At 34.6% G+C, this 17,346-nt stretch overlaps 1 protein-coding gene across 1 annotated transcript; it reads left to right on the top strand.

Moving 5' to 3' along the window:
- The first annotated feature begins 3,094 nt into the window (after positions 1-3,094).
- On the top strand, positions 3,095-3,643 carry LOC142616515 (uncharacterized). The gene has a single exon (XM_075789351.1). The coding sequence runs from the start codon at positions 3,095-3,097 to the stop codon at positions 3,641-3,643; it is 549 nt and encodes a 182-aa protein (XP_075645466.1).
- Positions 3,644-17,346: the final 13,703 nt, after the last annotated feature.

The following is a 17,346-nucleotide window of genomic DNA, read 5'->3' as shown; positions in this document are numbered from 1 at the left end:
TTTTTATTATCTTAAATCAAATAAATCATAACTCCATTATATATTTTCATTCTTTATATTATCAATTCAATTTCTAATTTAGTTATTTATTTTGAGCAAGGATAGTATAATTCCAAATCCGTTAAGTCTCATCCATGATAATTCAAATGTAGATCTTTACCTTTTGAAGCAAAGGTAGTATAATTAAGATACAAAAGTATCAGTATCTATCACTAGATAATAAAAAAAACTGATTGAGAATATAAAGGACAAACTATTCTATACTATATTAATTCATGTCTGAATGCAAAGTTATGGTGACATTCAACAATTTATTTTGTGTATAAAAATTGAAGAAAGTAATTTTTTTTTTTTTTGACAAATGAGGGAATCAACATCTTCTATCCCACACTTCCTATAGAACTTTGTGTTCCACAAATAAAAACCTGACCTCTGTCCGCTTATTTAAGCAAATCGAAAATCTATGCTTATTCTTATTTTAATTACCTAAAATAAATATATAGCCAACACATCCCACTACCCCCACCACCAGCAGTAGTAGCAGAGGTTAGCGACAACAACAACGCCACCTTCCATGACCATCTACCACCACCAAGGTTTTGAGCAGATCAAGAAAGGGAGAGCAATGGATCTAACACAATATTTGGACAAATGGTACAAAGAAAATCCCAACATATTTCCACCACCACCTCCACCAACCTTCTTCAGAGTCAACACCATCAAAGTAGCCATTTACAACCATCCAACCGTCAGCTCTGCCAAGGATTTGATGCCCATCACATGAATACCTCAACTCAAACCACTAGATCTTTCTTCTAGAGATCCTTTTGGTTTTGATTGTTGGGTTCATGATGTAATACATGGATTCTTTTGATTTAGATTGAATAGCATTTACGTTTGATTTGTTTATATTTTACTCTCCATCTTTTATTGTTGATTTTGTTTCTTAATAAATAATGATGAAAGATGAGAAATAAAGTCAGATTTGTTGGTTTTTTTGGTGGTGGAGTGATGGTGGTTGGTGGGATTGGCTTCGATCTCCAATGGTGGTGTAGATCGGGCGATTATGGCTATCGTGGCAGGTGACTTTCAAGGTAGAGATGGCCGACGCTGGCCAAGGTTGGTGGTGGTGGTGGTGTGTTTGGTTTCTTAATTTATTTTCAGTAATTAATTAAGAAAAGGCATAATGAGAGAATTCAATTAAATAAATAAAAAACAAGTGGCAAGTTTGTGGAACATAGAGTGGTACAAGAAAAGTGAAATAGAAGATTTTTGTGAGGGTTCGAGAACTAAGGAGGATAAGGAGCGATGTGTCTTTCATCAATTCATTGGAAGAGCAATTTTGACTCGAGAAGTTGGTTTACCTGAGGAGAGGATAAGGAAGGTGCATAATGCCACTAAGCGCTCGAATGGGCGAAGTAGCCCTTTGGGTGAAGGCCAAGGCAGCTGGAAGAAGTTTCCTATAAAGGCTTTCCTACTACCTCCACATTGAAGGAATAGCAACAACCTTATCAGCTGCATTAATGAGGAAATGACACCCGAATAGTAGATTCACAGCTAAGCAGCCACTTCTACCATCTTCAACAAGACTTTGAGGGGAAAGTGTCCTTAGAAAAACCTTGAAGCATGCAAGTGGAGGGTTAGGATGCAAAGGATAAGGAGTATATAAGGGAGGGGAGCTCCCCAGCTAAAGGGATGGTAATTTTTCCGAGACATCAAGATAAAAAGATAAGAACAAGAATAGTGGTGGGGGATATAAATTAAGACTTGTGTAGATCTTTGTATAAGAAATCATCCTCGGACTGACCTAAGGAATGCATTAATACTAATTACTTTTCAAATCAATCTCTTCCCTTCTTACTTGAATCTTCGGCCTTAGACCTAAACTTAATTAAACCAACACTAGAATAATTTTCCCCTTTCTCTATACAAACTCTATCTTTTTTGGCTTAATTTGAAGATACGAGCCTCACTATTCTCAGTGGGCTTGGGCCATCAACTTTTGTGTTCTTACAATTGGGCGAAGTAGCCCTCTGGGTGAAGGCCAAGGCAGCTAGAAGAAGTTTTCTGTAAAGGCTTACCTACTACCTCCGCATTGAATGAATAGCAACAACCTTATCAGCTGCATTAATGAGGAAATGACACCTGAACAATAGATTCACAGCTAAACAGTTCCTTCTACCACCTTCAGCAGAACTTTGAGGGGACAAGTGTCCTTAGAAAAATTTTAAGTATACAAGTAGAGGACTAGGATGCAAAGGAAAATGAGAATATAAGGGAAGAGAACTCCCCAGATAAAGGGATATATGGTAATTTTTCTAAGAGATCAAGATAAAAAGATAAGAACAGGAATAGTGGTGAGGGATATAACTTAAGACTTGTGTAGATCTTTGTATAAGAACTCATCCTCAAAATGACCCGAGGAATGCATTAATATAAATTACTTTTCAAATCAATCTCTTCCCTTCTTACTTGAATCTTCGGCCGTAGACCTAAACTTAATTAAACCAACACTAGAATCATTTTACTTTTCTCTATACAAACTCTATCTTTTTGGGCTTAATTTGAAGGTACGGGACTCACTATTCTCAGTGGGCTTGGGCCATCAACTTTTGAGTTCTTACAATTGGCGCTATCTGTGGGAAGGTTTTGCTTGTGGTTTTATTAAGTCATGTCTAGCCTAGAGCAGAACAGGGAGGAATCTATTGGTTCTTAGAGGGAGAATCACTTTGTTAATTTGGAGCAAAGGAGAGATAGAGAGTATAATAACCCACCCAGTGTTATGGTAGAGACACAACATACAGAGCGCACTGAAAGGAGTCATTCAAGGACTGAGAGTCATGTTTTGCACGAGCAGGAAACACAAAAACACCCACATCCGTGTAAAAAGTTGTGTCGGAGGGAACGTGACAAAAGAAACTCCTCACCTCCATCAAGTGAAGGATCCGGGTAGAGTAGGGATCAATCTTATAGCCATAAATCCAGGACTCCTCCTAGTGAATCTTTTTCTGCCTCCTCTCACTTGGATAAACTAGAGAGGCATAGGAACAAGCGTGGAGAAGGTTCATCTCATCATAGCATTGGGAATGATGCAATGAGCAAGGCACTTCGCCAAATTTCAAAGTCTCCTTTTGTAAGGAGAATTAATAGAGTTAAGCTTCCCCACCGCTTTACACAACCTACATTCACCATTTACAATGGAAGGATTGGTCTTGTAGAGCCTGTGAGCCATTTCAACCAGAGGATGGCTGTTCATTCTAGGAATGAGGCTCTTATGTGCAAAGTGTTCCCTTCCAGCCTCGGGCGCATGGCTATACGATGGTTCAACGAGTTGGAGGAAGGGTCAATAAGGTCATTTGAGGAGTTAACACGAGTGTTTGGGGCTAGATTTGTAACGTGTAGAGTTCCTAAACCCCTAGATTCTTTGCTGTCTATGGCGATGAGGGAGGGAGAAACTCTTAAGACCTACTCAGACAGGTATTGGGAAACATTCAATGAGATAGAAGGGGATTTCGAAGATGTAGTTATAAGGAATTTTAAGGTCGGGCTTCCAATGGAGCATGATTTGAGAAAGTCATTGACGATGAAGCCTGCGCGTAATATGCATCAACTTATGGATCGCATTAGTGAGCATAAGTGGTAAAAGATGATCAAACCCAAGGAAAAGACAAAGCCAAAGCCAAAGCCTTCCCTAAAAGGAGGGATCCTCGGGTAGGAGGATATTATAATAATCGACCTAGGAGGGATTTTTCCAATTAGACATTAGGAACAGACGCTCAGATGGTCAACTCGATGTTTAAGGAGCCAGTTTATCAAATATTAGAAAAGATAAAGAGTGAGCCGTACTTTAAATGGCCCAATAAGATATGTGGAAATCCGTCCAAAAGAAACCAAAGCCTTTATTGCCACTACCATCAGGAGAGAGGACATACAATAGAGGATTGTAGAACTTTGCGTGATCATTTGGGTCAATTGGTGAAGGCAGGGAAGTTGAAGTAGTTCTTGCACCAGCCTACAAGATAGCCCGGAGAATCCGGGGTTGGGTATCAAAGAGATGGAGCTCCTCGTCCAGCCATGGGCACAATTAATGTCATTTTTGCCACGCCCAAGGGCGACGCTGGCTCCTACTCGAGGGTCATGTTCGTGGCTTCAAATCCTAACTTGGGGGATAGGGGTCAGATGTCTAAAAGGGCTAAAGTGTGGGGGATATAACTTAAGACTTGTGTAGATCTTTGTATAAGAACTCATCCTCGGACTGACCCGAGGAATGCATTAATATCAATTACTTTTCAAATCAATCTCTTCCCTTCTTACTTGAATCTTCGGCCTTAGACCTAAACTTAATTAAGCCAACACTAGAATTATTTTCCCCTTTTTCTATACAAACTCTATCTTTTTGGGCTTAATTTGAAGGTATGGGCCTCACTATTCTCAATGGGCTTGAGCCATCAACTTTTGAGTTCTTACAATTTTGATTCCAAATGAGGGTGTCCAAATTTTTTTGAGAATCTAACTATTCTCTTAGTCCCAATATACTGTAAAGAGATTTCAAATCCAGAATCTCATGATAGATTCATAGTCTATTTTAGACCTCAAAAATAATTTAAAATATATACCATTTTACTCCCCTATTCCTTTATATGGATTGCTTATATGACAAATGGAGGGCCTATATGCCTTTTTCTTTTTCTTTTTTTATGTGCAAAAATATGCATGTGTTGCTTAAATTTTGATTCAGATTCTATTTTAATCCAAGAAACTTATTTTTATTTTTCTTATAATCCTCTTAAAAAAAAAAAAAAAAAAAAAAAATATATATATATATATATATATATATATATATATATATATATATATATAAGAGACATGCCTTTTTTTTTTTTGACAAAAAGAAAATGACATACCTAATTTATCTTTTGGTTCCCTTCCCATTATCATATGGCTAACAGAGTGGTGATATAACCTCTTTTTTACTTGGTTTTGACCATAAACGGTTGGGGCCAAATGCGGCCAAACAATTTTAATGTGTTACACTTGGATCCCACAAAAAAGACTCTTTAGAAAAGACAATAAAACAGGGAAAAAATAAACATGAACACGATGAAAACCATAAGCCACAATAATCTTCTATATATTTGCAATAAAACATAAACGTAAAAAATTAAAATTAAAAAGGCAATTAATAATTGGTTGAGAAAACAAATAATTAGAGGAAATTTTGATCTCCAAAAACAATCACTCTTTCTCTCTCTTAGTCTTAGGTTAAGAGAAAGAGATGATTTTGCAGGATCTAAGCAAGTAATATAAGGGAAAAGGACAAAAAAAAAGACTAACTTGAGCACTAAAATATTTCAGGAATAAAAATCACATAAACAAGCATAAAAATAAAATATTTTAGGAATAAAATAATTTTATTTACAAATTTATATATACATATATATTTCTATTCTCATACTTGAAATTCCACTTTCGTCAATGTCTCTAAATAAAATATATATTTTAGGGGTGAAAACTGAAGAAAGAACCTAAAGTTTTAAACTATTATTTAGGGACAAAAAGGACATACTCAGGTTTTGTTTCTATCTCAAAATATCATTAAACTTTTGTATATGTACCTGAAACTTAAAAAGACTGGACAACGGGACCAAATGTATAACATTTGTCGGCTATAGATTTTCTGGGACAAACCGTACCATCGTTTTGCGGCCTTAGCAACATGTGTTTTGATCTATGTTTTAGAAGAAGAGAAAGAAGGATGAGGTTCAAGCTTTATTCTTTGCTTAAGCTACTTGTAGTTTAGTAGTACATAGTTTAGTAATGCATAGAACGGCATGTCGTTTATGCTAAATAGCATAGAGTAGTTAGTTGTACAGTTTTGCCACTTGTCATTTTTACATTGGTCAGGCAGTTTGTTATTCTGTTATTCCTTTCCCTCCTCTGTTCTCACAATATAAAGAACAGGGCTAGATATTTATGATATATGAAAATCATTCATTCACAATCACTCTCTCTCTCTCTCTCTCTCTCTGATTTTCAATCTGCCATTGTAGGACCTCGAGCTTGTGTGAGATTTCAACAGTATGTGAGACTTGGGATGATGCATGTGCGAGAGCGAGGCGATTTATTTTATTTTTGCATTTTAGGAGTAGTCGTCAGCTATAGAATTCCAAGTGAAATTGGTCACCTTTTGCTGCACATCGAGAATTCATAGAGAACTCAATAAAAAAAAAAAAGAATTCATAGAGAACTACATCAATGGTGATTTCAGAAAATTTATTCTAGTTGATGATGAAGCTTTGGATATAATGGGCAAGGGTGATATTTGAATAATACTATTGAGTGGAGCTCTATGGAAGATGCAGAATGTTAGGCCAGACCCAGATTTGAAGAGAAACTTGATTTTTGCTGGATAGCTTAATAAGAAAGGCAAGTACTTTTGTGGGTGGTAAATACAAAGTCACCAAATAAAACATGGTCATGGCTTGTGGATAGAAGATGTGCACTCTCAATATGATGGCCAAAAATAAGGAGATTCAAGTATGTGCATATATAGTAGGCTTATACAGTTAATCATGTGAGTAAGAAACATACCAGGTAAAGATTTTGAGAGGATTTAATGTCTTGGATGTGTCAGTTGGGTCAAATCTCATGGGAAAGGATGAAGTGTTAACATGACAAGAAAAATAAAGAATGTTATTTTGATTTCTAGGAGTATAACGTAGTTTAATTTAATCTTATAAAATATGTTTCGCGGTAATATAAGTTATTACATTATTATGAAATATGATTGAAGGCAATTAAGAAGTAAACTAAAAATTGAAATAGATCATGATGGTGTCAAGTGGCTATTCTCCAAGAAATAATTAGGTCCACTAGGAGGACCGTTGACGTGGTCCTTCTTGACCTCTCAACCAATAAAATACTCTTATTTATGTAAATAGGACATCACCTAATAATTTTTATTTTTTATTCCTTGTGCTGATTAGAAAGTTCACTCACACATTTGCATAAATGACATTATCTTATTGGTATGGAGGACCACATCAACAGTCCTCTTGATGGACCTAATAATTTCTCCTATTCTCCCCTTGCTCCAAATAGCTATCCTTTATTAAAGACTTTAATAAATTATATAATTTTCTTTACTCGTAATGTTGATCCTTTGAACAAATGCATTTTTCATTCTACCATTTTTTTATTATAAATTATTCTAAGATAGCTTTAGCTTTAGTTAGGGGTGTCAATTCTGGTTAGCGTGTTGGGTTCGTGTAATGTCAAGGTAGGGGTATTTGACAAAATGGTTCAACCCGAACCCGACCCATTTAATAATCGTGTCATAATCTTTCAACCCTAACCTGACCTGTTAATAAGGCGGGTTGACCCGCTCCAACCCACTTGACACGCTTAATAAACGGGTTGTGTTGGGTTGACACGAATATAACACAACCTATTTCAACCTGTATAATATTAAATATAACATCCATTTAGAAATATATATATTTTTTACATTCCAAAAGTAGTGCATACACTTCAAGTCTTTAACTCACATTCAAAATAATATAGTTCAACAAAAATATAATATCTATCGAGAAATAAGTTCTTTACACCCTAAAAGAAATGAATACACTTCAATCCAAATTCAAAATAACATAGTTCAACAAAAATATAATATTTGTAGGGTTTGTAAAATTTCAATTTTCAATTATATCCCTTGTAAGTTTTTGTAATTACTCACTTTTCTTTTTAAATTTAAAATATAGGTTGGATATAAAAAGTATTTGACAAATCTAAAATAAAATGAATATTTATTTGTTACACTAGTTAAATGGGTTGTGTTAAATAGGTCATTTCGAGTTAACACAAATAAATTGGTATGTTAAACGTGTCTATTCACTACAAAAAACGCGGGCTGTAGCCGCGTTTAAAAAAAAACGCAGCTATACTTGACCTATAGCCGCGTTTCTTTGAAACGCGGCTATAGACCAAACCTATAGCTGCGTTTCTAGGAAACGCGGCAATAGACCTAACCTCTAGCCGCGTTTTTTATAAAACGCAGCTTTAGACATAACCTATAGCTCCGTTTTAAAAAACGCAGCTCTAGGTAAGGTCTATAGCCGTGTTTGTATGTGTGTAGCTGCGTTTTTTTAAGGGCCTATAGCCGCGTTTCTGAAAACGCGGCCATAGGTCCAGCCAAATTTTACTTTTGAGCTTCATAGCATGTACAGCCCAATAAATTTTTTTTATAAAGTTGGGGCTATAGCCGCGTTTTTAGAAACGCGGCTATAGGTAACAGGCCAAATACACATTCAGCATGAGCTTTGAGCGGACTAAATTATTTTTTCTTTAATGGAGGACCTATAGCCGCGTTTTTTAAAACGCGTCTATAGGTAACACAAAAAACAAAAAAGGAGTACGCTGAGATATGTAGAAGAATAAAATATTATATTTCTAACAAAGTAGGACCTATAGCCGCGTTTTTAAAAACGCGGCTATAGGTCTACTTTTTAAAAAATAAAAAAGTAATGACCTGACCCCCCACCTACCCCATTTACTCCCTACCACTCAATTCAAAATATCTCATCTTTTCTCTCTATGCCCGTGTTCTTCTTTTCTTGTCTTTTCTTTTTCTCTCAACACATCCATTATTTTCTTTTTCTCTCAACACAACACAATGGTTCTTTTCATTTTTCCGGCAAAGATGACCGGAAATATTCATTGGAGAAGCTAAGGTTCATCTATCTCTACTATTTAAGGTAAAAAATTTCTAATCTTCTTATGGGTATTATACTTTTGCTAGAGCTTATTTTTATTTAAACTTTATGAGCATTGGGAGTAATATTTATGTGTTTATATGTATGGGTTTTACATTGGTGGAATTATTTGATTTTGAATTTTTTGGATATGTGCTTGAATTTGTGCTATAGTGCTTATGTTTAAATGGGTTTGTGTTCTTGAGGTTGTTCTTTTTCTATTTTTAGGCTTATGCTTTTGTGTTCCTTGAATGGATTTAATGTTAGCTTTGGTTGATTTTGTTGAATGAGAGGAGGTTCATGGGTTTGTGTTATTATATTTTGGAGCATATTATGTTTGTATTATGAGGATATTGTGTTTGATTTTGAATTTTTTGGGTGTGTTTGTATTGTGGGTATGTTGTGTTTGATTTTGAATTTTTTGGGTTTGTGTTTGGTTTTGGATTTTCTGGGTTTGTGATTAATTTTGAATTTTTTTTGTTTGAATTTTGAAATTTCGGAGGAAAAAAAAAAACCTAGAAATTTTTTGTTTTTTGTTTTTAATAAAACCTATAGCCGCGGTTACAAACGCAGATTAAAGTGGGTCTGTAGCCGCGTTTTTAAAAAACGCGGCTATAGACCCAATGCCTATAGCCGTGGTTAAAAAACGCGGCTTTAGGCTTGACCTTTAGCTGCTGTTATAAAAACGCGGCTATAGACCCACAGGGCTGTTGCTGCGCCGCTTAGGCCTCGGTTATAAACGCGACTCTAGAAAACGCGACTATAGCCTATAGCCGCGTTTTTGGGGTCTATAGCCGCGTTTTTGAAACGCGGCCATAGACCCCGTTTTTTGTAATGATTGCGGGTTATGCAAATTGACCCGCTTATGACACGTTTCTTAATTCTTATCGTGTCGCTTTCGGGTTGACTCGTTTATGACCTAAACCTGCTAAGGCCCAATCCTAACCCACAAAAACCAGTGTCAGGTTTGTATTGTGTTCGCGGGTTGGATTGAACATTGACATACCTAGGTTTAGTTACATATGCTAAGGAGACAAGGAGCCCTCGATTTGGCTTGAGGTAAATTCCTTCTTTAATTCTCTCCATTGTAGGCTTTGATTCTTTATAAATACATTTTATTGTTTTAAATTTAAAAAAAATAAATCTTCAATTTTTAAAAAGTTTAATTAATGCCATGAACTTTTCTAATCATTTTTATTCACGGCCCTTAAGTGCCACAATTAACTAAAAGTAACCAAAAATTGCATGAATTGTGGCTAAAAGCTTAAAATCCACACATATATATTTGATGTGCAATTAAAAGAACTATAATACACTATATGATAAGTGTGAAATTATATAATAATCAGTAATTTATTTATTCTCACCTAAATATTTATAAGAGATATAATATTACAATTTTTTTGGTTGAGTAAATATTAAAATGATTAATATATTTTACTTTAAGATATATAAGTATTTTATATATAAAAAATACTACTTTAAATTAAAAAATAAAGATTTAAAAAAAATTAAACTACTACTTAACTAAAATTGGTTTTTTCTTCATTTTTTTTTTGTTTGTTTTTGTTTTTGGAGGAACTTGTTTTTTCTTCTTTGGCATAAGTAACTAAAATGGTTTTTTATTTTATTTATAAGAATCTAGTAACTAAAATTAGTTAAAACTTTTTTTTTAAGTTCAAAATACTTAAAACTTTTCCAATCATTTGTAATTAAAATGTGAAAAGACTTGAGAGCCGAGGCGGCTATTCCATTTCTACGGCATAATTATGATCTAAGTTGTGTAATTTCCACGATTAAACGCTCCTTGTCTCAACGTGAAAGAAGTCCTGACTTGCATTGCACCTATTGGTTGGTTCTCTCTGTTTTAGAAATTTCATTTTCATTATCAAAACGCAAAGCACCAGAGAGAAAGTAAAGTTTGAATCTCAAGTCTGTAACCGTAATTTTCTGTTTATCGGAGTCTTCTGTTCCGACCTGTAAAGCTTACCTGTTATGGCTTTTCGAACAACATCACCACCATCATAGAAACAAATTCTGAGAATTGGGTTTTTCATTTTTGTACTTATTGAACCTGATTTCAGGGTTTGATTGCAAATTTGCTTTGGAAAAAAAAAATCTGGAATTGTAAATGGCTTATCATAAATATATGAAGCAATGATATTTGAGTACTGGGCTATTTTATTTTATTTTATTTTTGATTGATTTGAAGTTGAATTGTTTATATTATTTTACTTTCAGGTTTGGTTATATTTTGAAGTATCAGAAATATTAATTGAAAATCTGAGGTGTTGCTGAGTATTGGGTTTTTGGTTGCAAGTTCTAAGGGTGTGGATAAGTTGCTTATCTGAGAATTCAAGTTTTAGAATTGTGATAAGAGAGTAGTTTGACTGTGTATAATATCATTACCAAAAAGAAATCATTGAAGTGTCGAACTCCGTATTGGATTTTGGGTTCTAGGGGGAAGGAGGAGTGGTGGTATGAAATTAGTTTGAGTATTCTTTTTTGTGGCTTTGATTTCTATGCATTTATTGTAAGTAAAAGATGTATTGCAATTTTAAGGAGCACGCGATAGAGTATCTGAAGCAGGCAGTTCAGGAGGATGATGCCGGAAATTATAGCAAAGCATTTCCGCTCTATATGAATGCATTAGAGTACTTTAGGACCCATTTGAAGTATGAGAAGAATCCGAAGATTAAGGACGCGATTACTCAGAAATGTATGGAATATTTAAAGAGGGCAGAGGCGATAAGGACCATTCTGTTAGAAAAATAACATGGAGTAAATAAGAAATTGATATTTCTATGTTCACTTGAAGATGCTATTAAAATTTAAAAGTGGTAAAAATCTTGAGGCTCACATAGAAAAGGAAATAGATAATATATGAGTTTATAGGCTCATGAGTTGGACATTGGGTTGTGCTTTAAGTATATGTGGACTGGGCCTACTTGTCCAAATAATAATATTTTATTATTTTAATTTGTTGTGTCAGTTAGTCTGTGCACAACATTTATTATTGAAACAGAGTACTTGTTCAGTAACGTATATTTTTTTTTGCATAGTCCCTCAATCATAAAAAACTACTTTTCAGAAAAAACGCTCCGGTGAGAATTTTTGTGCATTCATTCTGTGTCAAAGAAAGAGCAAGAGACATTGAGTAGTTCGCAGAGCACAACCTTGAGTGCTTCATTTTCGTGTTGTAGATCATTTTATTCTCGAAGACAGACGTCCGTGAGTCTCAAAGCACCACAGTAATTGTGTGAGAAGCGAAATCTGCTTTAAGGAGATTATGTCAAACACAAGACTTAATCTGATTTGTTTATCATTCACTTATCTGGTTTGTGCGTTTTTAATTATTTATAGATTTCTCTATATATTCAGTGTTTGCTTGTTACTTTTGCCTTGTACATCTATTTGTATTATTGTTTTTTCTTACATTTATGTTGTGTTTTTTTTGCTTATCACAAAATAAATTATTGATATATACTCAACAGTCTTAAAGTAGATTTAAAATATATTTTTAATTTATTTTTGTGATTTAACGGTGAAAGGAATTTGTGTTGCTGTAAAACTTTGAATCGGTAACTGCGTGAAAGTTAGAAAAACTGGTTTGTGTTTTTCGTGTTCTTGAATATCTTGATAAAGTCGGTTACGTGTTTGACTGAATTGTTGCGTTATTAGTTGATCTTGCTTTCTTCCTTTTTATATTATTTTATTAGGATATTTTGCCTCTTGAATCTTTGGTTGACTGCTTTGATTCATATTTTTTCTGTGTCTGCAGTGTTTGTTTTTGAGACTTTGTTGGCTTATAACATATTATATTATATTGGAGTTATTTTGTCTCTTTGGATTTAATGCTTGGCTGGGCTTTGAGTTTCTATTGTTAGTTCGTGTTTACTGTGCTGCTTTTCCTGCAATTCGGTGTAGTTATAATAATAATTATATTATTGGCTTGACTTTCTTTTTGTACAGTAAATTTTAGAAGTATATAGTTACATTTATTTCTTAAACTTGGCCAGTCTCGAGGATTCAGTTTGTTTGAATTGTGTTGAACACAGATGTTAAATAAAATTGTTGTGAATTCAGTTATGACTTAAATCAACATGAATCTTTCTGCTATGATTTTTGAAGTAAATTTGGTAGGAGGAAATACCAAGGAATAGTAGGTGGACACTGGGGCTACGCGCCATGTATGTTCAGAAAAGAAAATGTTTTCTACATATAATCTAATGGGTAATGGAATAAAAATTTTCATGGGAAATTCCTCAACCTCCAAGATTGAAGGAATTGGAAATGTTGTGTTCAAAATGACTACGGACAAGTTTCTTACTTTGAAAGATGTACTACATGTGCCAGAAATTCAAAAGAACCTTGTATCTGGCTCATTGTTGAGCAAAAATGGTTTTAAGTTGGTTTTTGAGTTTGAGAAATTTTCACTCTTTAAGAGTAGATTGTATGTTGGAAAAGGATATTTGAGCAATAGCCTGTTTAAGATGAATGTAATGACTGTTATTGATAATAATAAAGGTGAATCTTCTGTTTACATGCTTGAGTCTTCTAATGTATGGCATGATAGATTGGGTCATGTTAATTATCATACTTTACATAAACTAATCAATTTAAATTTATTGTCTAAATTTGAAATTGATTTTGATCATAAATGTGAAACTTGTGTGGAAGCTAAGATGGCTAGAGTATCTTTTAAATCAGTTGAAAGAAGCACTGAACCTCTAGATTTGATACATAGTGATGTATGTGACATGAAATCTATACAAACTAGAGGTGGTAAGAAATATTTCATCACTTTCATAGATGATTGCACTAGATACTGTTATGTGTACTTGCTAAGGAGCAAGGATGAGGCAATTGAGGCATTCATGCAATATAAAAATGAGGTTGAGAATCAACTCAACAAAAAGATTAAGGTTCTAAGGAGTGATAGAGGTGGGGAATATGAATCACCTTTTGGTGAGTTCTGTTTACAACATGATATTGTTCATCAAACCACTGCACCTTATTCACCTCAGCAAAATGAAGTTGCTGAAAGGAAAAATAAAACCTTAAAAGATATGATGAATGCAATGTTGATAAGTTATGGTTTACCAAAGAACTTGTGGGGGAAAGCTATTCTTTCCGCCAATTATATTCTTAATAAATTGCCTAGAAAGAAAACCAAAGAAACGCCATATGAGTTATGGAAAGATAAAAAGCCATCCTATCAATTCTTAAAGGTGTGGGGGTGTTTGGCAAATGGGGTTGTCCCTATCCCTAAAAGGATAAAGATAGGATCAAATCAGTGGATTGTGTTTTCATTGGTTATGCTCATAATAGCAGTGCATATTGGTTTCTAATTCATAAATCTGATGTTCCTGACATGAATGTGAATACCATTATTGAATCAAGGAATGCAGTATTTTTTGAAGAAATATTTCCTTTCAAATCCACACATGTGTCAAGTTCTTTTAAGAGAAACTTCGACTCTACGTCTAGTACCTCTCATGATCAAGAGTTGATGTAAGAGAGGAATGAGGTTAAGCCTAAACGTAGTAAAAGGGCTAAAACGTCAAAATCGTTTGGTCCCGATTTTCTAACTTTTATGTTAGAAGATGAACCTTAAAGCTTCAAGGAAGCCATTTCAACACCTGATGCTCCTTTCTGGAAAGAAGCTGTGAATAGTGAGATTGAATCCATCCTTCAAAATCATACATGGGAACTAGTGGATCGTCCACCAGGTTGCAAACCTCTAGGATATAAATGGATATTCAAGAGGGAATCAAAGGCTGGTGGATCTATTGACAAGTATAAGGCAAGATTTGTTGTAAAGGGTTACAAACAAAAGGAAGTTGTGGATTATTTTGACACATATTCACCTGTTACAAGATTAACATCCATTCGGATGTTGATAGCTATTACAGCATTGCATAACCTAGAGATACATCAAATAGATGTAAAAACAGCATTCTTGAATGGTGAATTAAATGAGGAGATTTATATGGAACAACCAGAGAGGTTTATTATTCCTGGTCAAGAAAAGAAAGTGTGCATGCTTGTTAAATCTCTTTATGGTTTAAAACAAGCTCCAAAGCAATGGCATGAGAAATTTGACAATACAATGATGTCAAATGGGTTTAGAATTAATGAGTGTGATAAGTGTGTGTATATTAAAGATACCGCAAATGGCTATGTCATTGTGTGTCTCTATGTTGATGATATGCTCATTATAGGTAGCAATAATGATATCATTAAAGCTACCAAGAGAATGTTGACCAGAGAGTTCGACATAAAAGATTTAGGTGTTGCAAATGTGATACTAGGAATGAAAATTTCTAGAAAATCTGATGGAATTGTCTTGTCTCAATCACATTATGCTGAGAAAGTTCTTGAGAAATTCAAGAAATATGATGACAGTCCAGTGAGAACACCTATAGATGTAAATTTACATCTAACTAAAAATAAAGGGCAAGGCATATCACAATTGGAGTATTCGAGAATCATAGGTAGTCTTATGTACATAATGAACTGCACTAGATCGGACGTAGCATATGATGTTAGCAAGTTGAGTAGATACACTAGTAATCTAGGGGAAGACCACTGGAAGGTATTAGTTAGGGTTTTGAGGTATTTGAAATACACCCTAAACTATGGGTTGCACTACACTCGGTGTCTAGTTGTACTAGAAGGGTATAGTGATGCTAATTGGATATTCGACACAAAAGATACCAAATCCACAAGTGGATATGTCTTTACACTTGGTGGTGCAGTGGTATCTTGGAAGTCTTCTAAACAAACATGCATTGCTAGATCCACAATGGAATAAGAATTTATCGCATTAGACAAAGTAGGAGAAGAAGCAGAGTGGCTTCGACATTTCCTGGAGGATATGCCAATGTGGATGAAACTTGTGCCCTCTATTTGTATACATTGTGATAGCAAATCAGCTATTGGTAGGGCACAAAGTCATATGTATAACGGTAAGTCTCGACATATACGTCGAAGACATAATACCGTGAGGCAGTTGCTCTCTAATGGAATTATTTCCATTGACTTCATAAAGTCGAAAGAGAATATAGCGGATCCGTTGACCAAAGGTTTGAGTAGAGAGCAAGTAAAAACTGCTCATCGAGGGGAATGAGGTTAAAGCCTATTACTTAAAAGTCTTCGGGATGGTAACCCAACCTAGCTGAGTGGAGATCCCAAGATCTAGGTTCAAAAGGACAACTAAATCGTGGGGACTAGTTTTATCACTATGGAGATAACATCTCCCTCCCATTCCTATAATGAAATAGTGATACCTGTAAGCGATGTTCAGGGTAAGTTTTGCTTTTAATGATTCTTATATTTTGGAATTTCGAGTGGGGTATAGCAGAATACTCTTAATAAGAATCACCTATATGAGTGTGAAGTGAGCCGCTTCCATGAGAGTTTCAAGGCTGAATTCTCTAAAGCACTTCATGAATTTACTAGGATATGTTCAGGGTTGAAATGAAGACAACTATAAGAATCGAAAAATGTCCAAAAAGGAGCTGTGTGAATTCTATTGTCTTGGTATACACAAACGACTGAACATTTCAAGACATCATATTCACTGGTTAGCTAGTATATCCGATAGTCTTTCACAAAGGAAAGTTCAAAGCCACAAGCTACTTCTCCCAATACAGTAACTTTTCTTCTACTCTCTCTGTGTCTGCATCATCATTTGCATTGTGTTTATCAATTTCTATTCATGTGGGGGATTGTTGTAAAAATAGCATAGAGTAAATAAGAAATTGATATTTCTATGTTCACTTGAAGATGCTATTAAAAGTGGTAAAAATCCTAATGCTCACATAGAAAAGGAAGTAGAAAATATATGAGTTTATAGGCTTATGGGTTGGATATTGGGTTGGGCTTTTGTTATATGTGGACTGTGCACAACAGTTATTACTGAAATAGAGTATCTGTTCAGTAACGTATGTACATTTTTTTTGTATAGTCCCTCAATCATAAAAAACTACTTTTCAGAAAAAACTCTTCAATGAGAATTTTTATGCATTCATTCTGTGTCAAAGAGAGAGCAAGAGACATTGAGTAGTTTGCAGAGCACGACCTTGAGTGCTTCATTTTCGTGCTGTAGATCATTTTATTCTGGGAGGCAGACATCCATGAGTCTCAAAGCACCACAGTGATTGTGTGAGAGGCGAAATCTACTTTAAGGAGATTGTGTCAAACACAAGACTTGATCTGATTTGTTCATCATTCACTCATCTGGTCTGTGAGTTTTTAATTATTTGTAGATTTTCCTATATATATATATATTTAGTGTTTGTTTGCTACTTTTGCCTTGTACATTTATTTGTATTATTGCTTTTCCTTAGATCTGTGTTGTGTTCCTTTTGCTTATCACAAAAATAAATTATTGATATATACCTAACACAATCTTGATAATGGGGGAAGTGGGATTTCAAATATTTTATTGAGTTTTGCATATCAAGTTTCATTCTAAAGTTTGCGGGGTTTACATTGCTTCAATATGTGAGGCACACTACTTAGCCATGTGCTCAGACTCAGACCATCCCTTGCAGCTGGCTGTGAATTAAAAAATGATTATATTTGTCTG

This window comes from Castanea sativa, chromosome 11 (genome assembly GCF_040712315.1).
Source record: "Castanea sativa cultivar Marrone di Chiusa Pesio chromosome 11, ASM4071231v1".
Taxonomy (NCBI): domain Eukaryota; kingdom Viridiplantae; phylum Streptophyta; class Magnoliopsida; order Fagales; family Fagaceae; genus Castanea; species Castanea sativa.
This window is presented reverse-complemented; position numbering and strand designations above follow the sequence as displayed.

Coding starts and splice junctions, on each gene's coding strand:
- LOC142616515 (XM_075789351.1), top strand. CDS start 3,095: ATGAGCAAGGCACTTCGCCAAATTTCAAAGTCTCCTTTTGTAAGGAGA.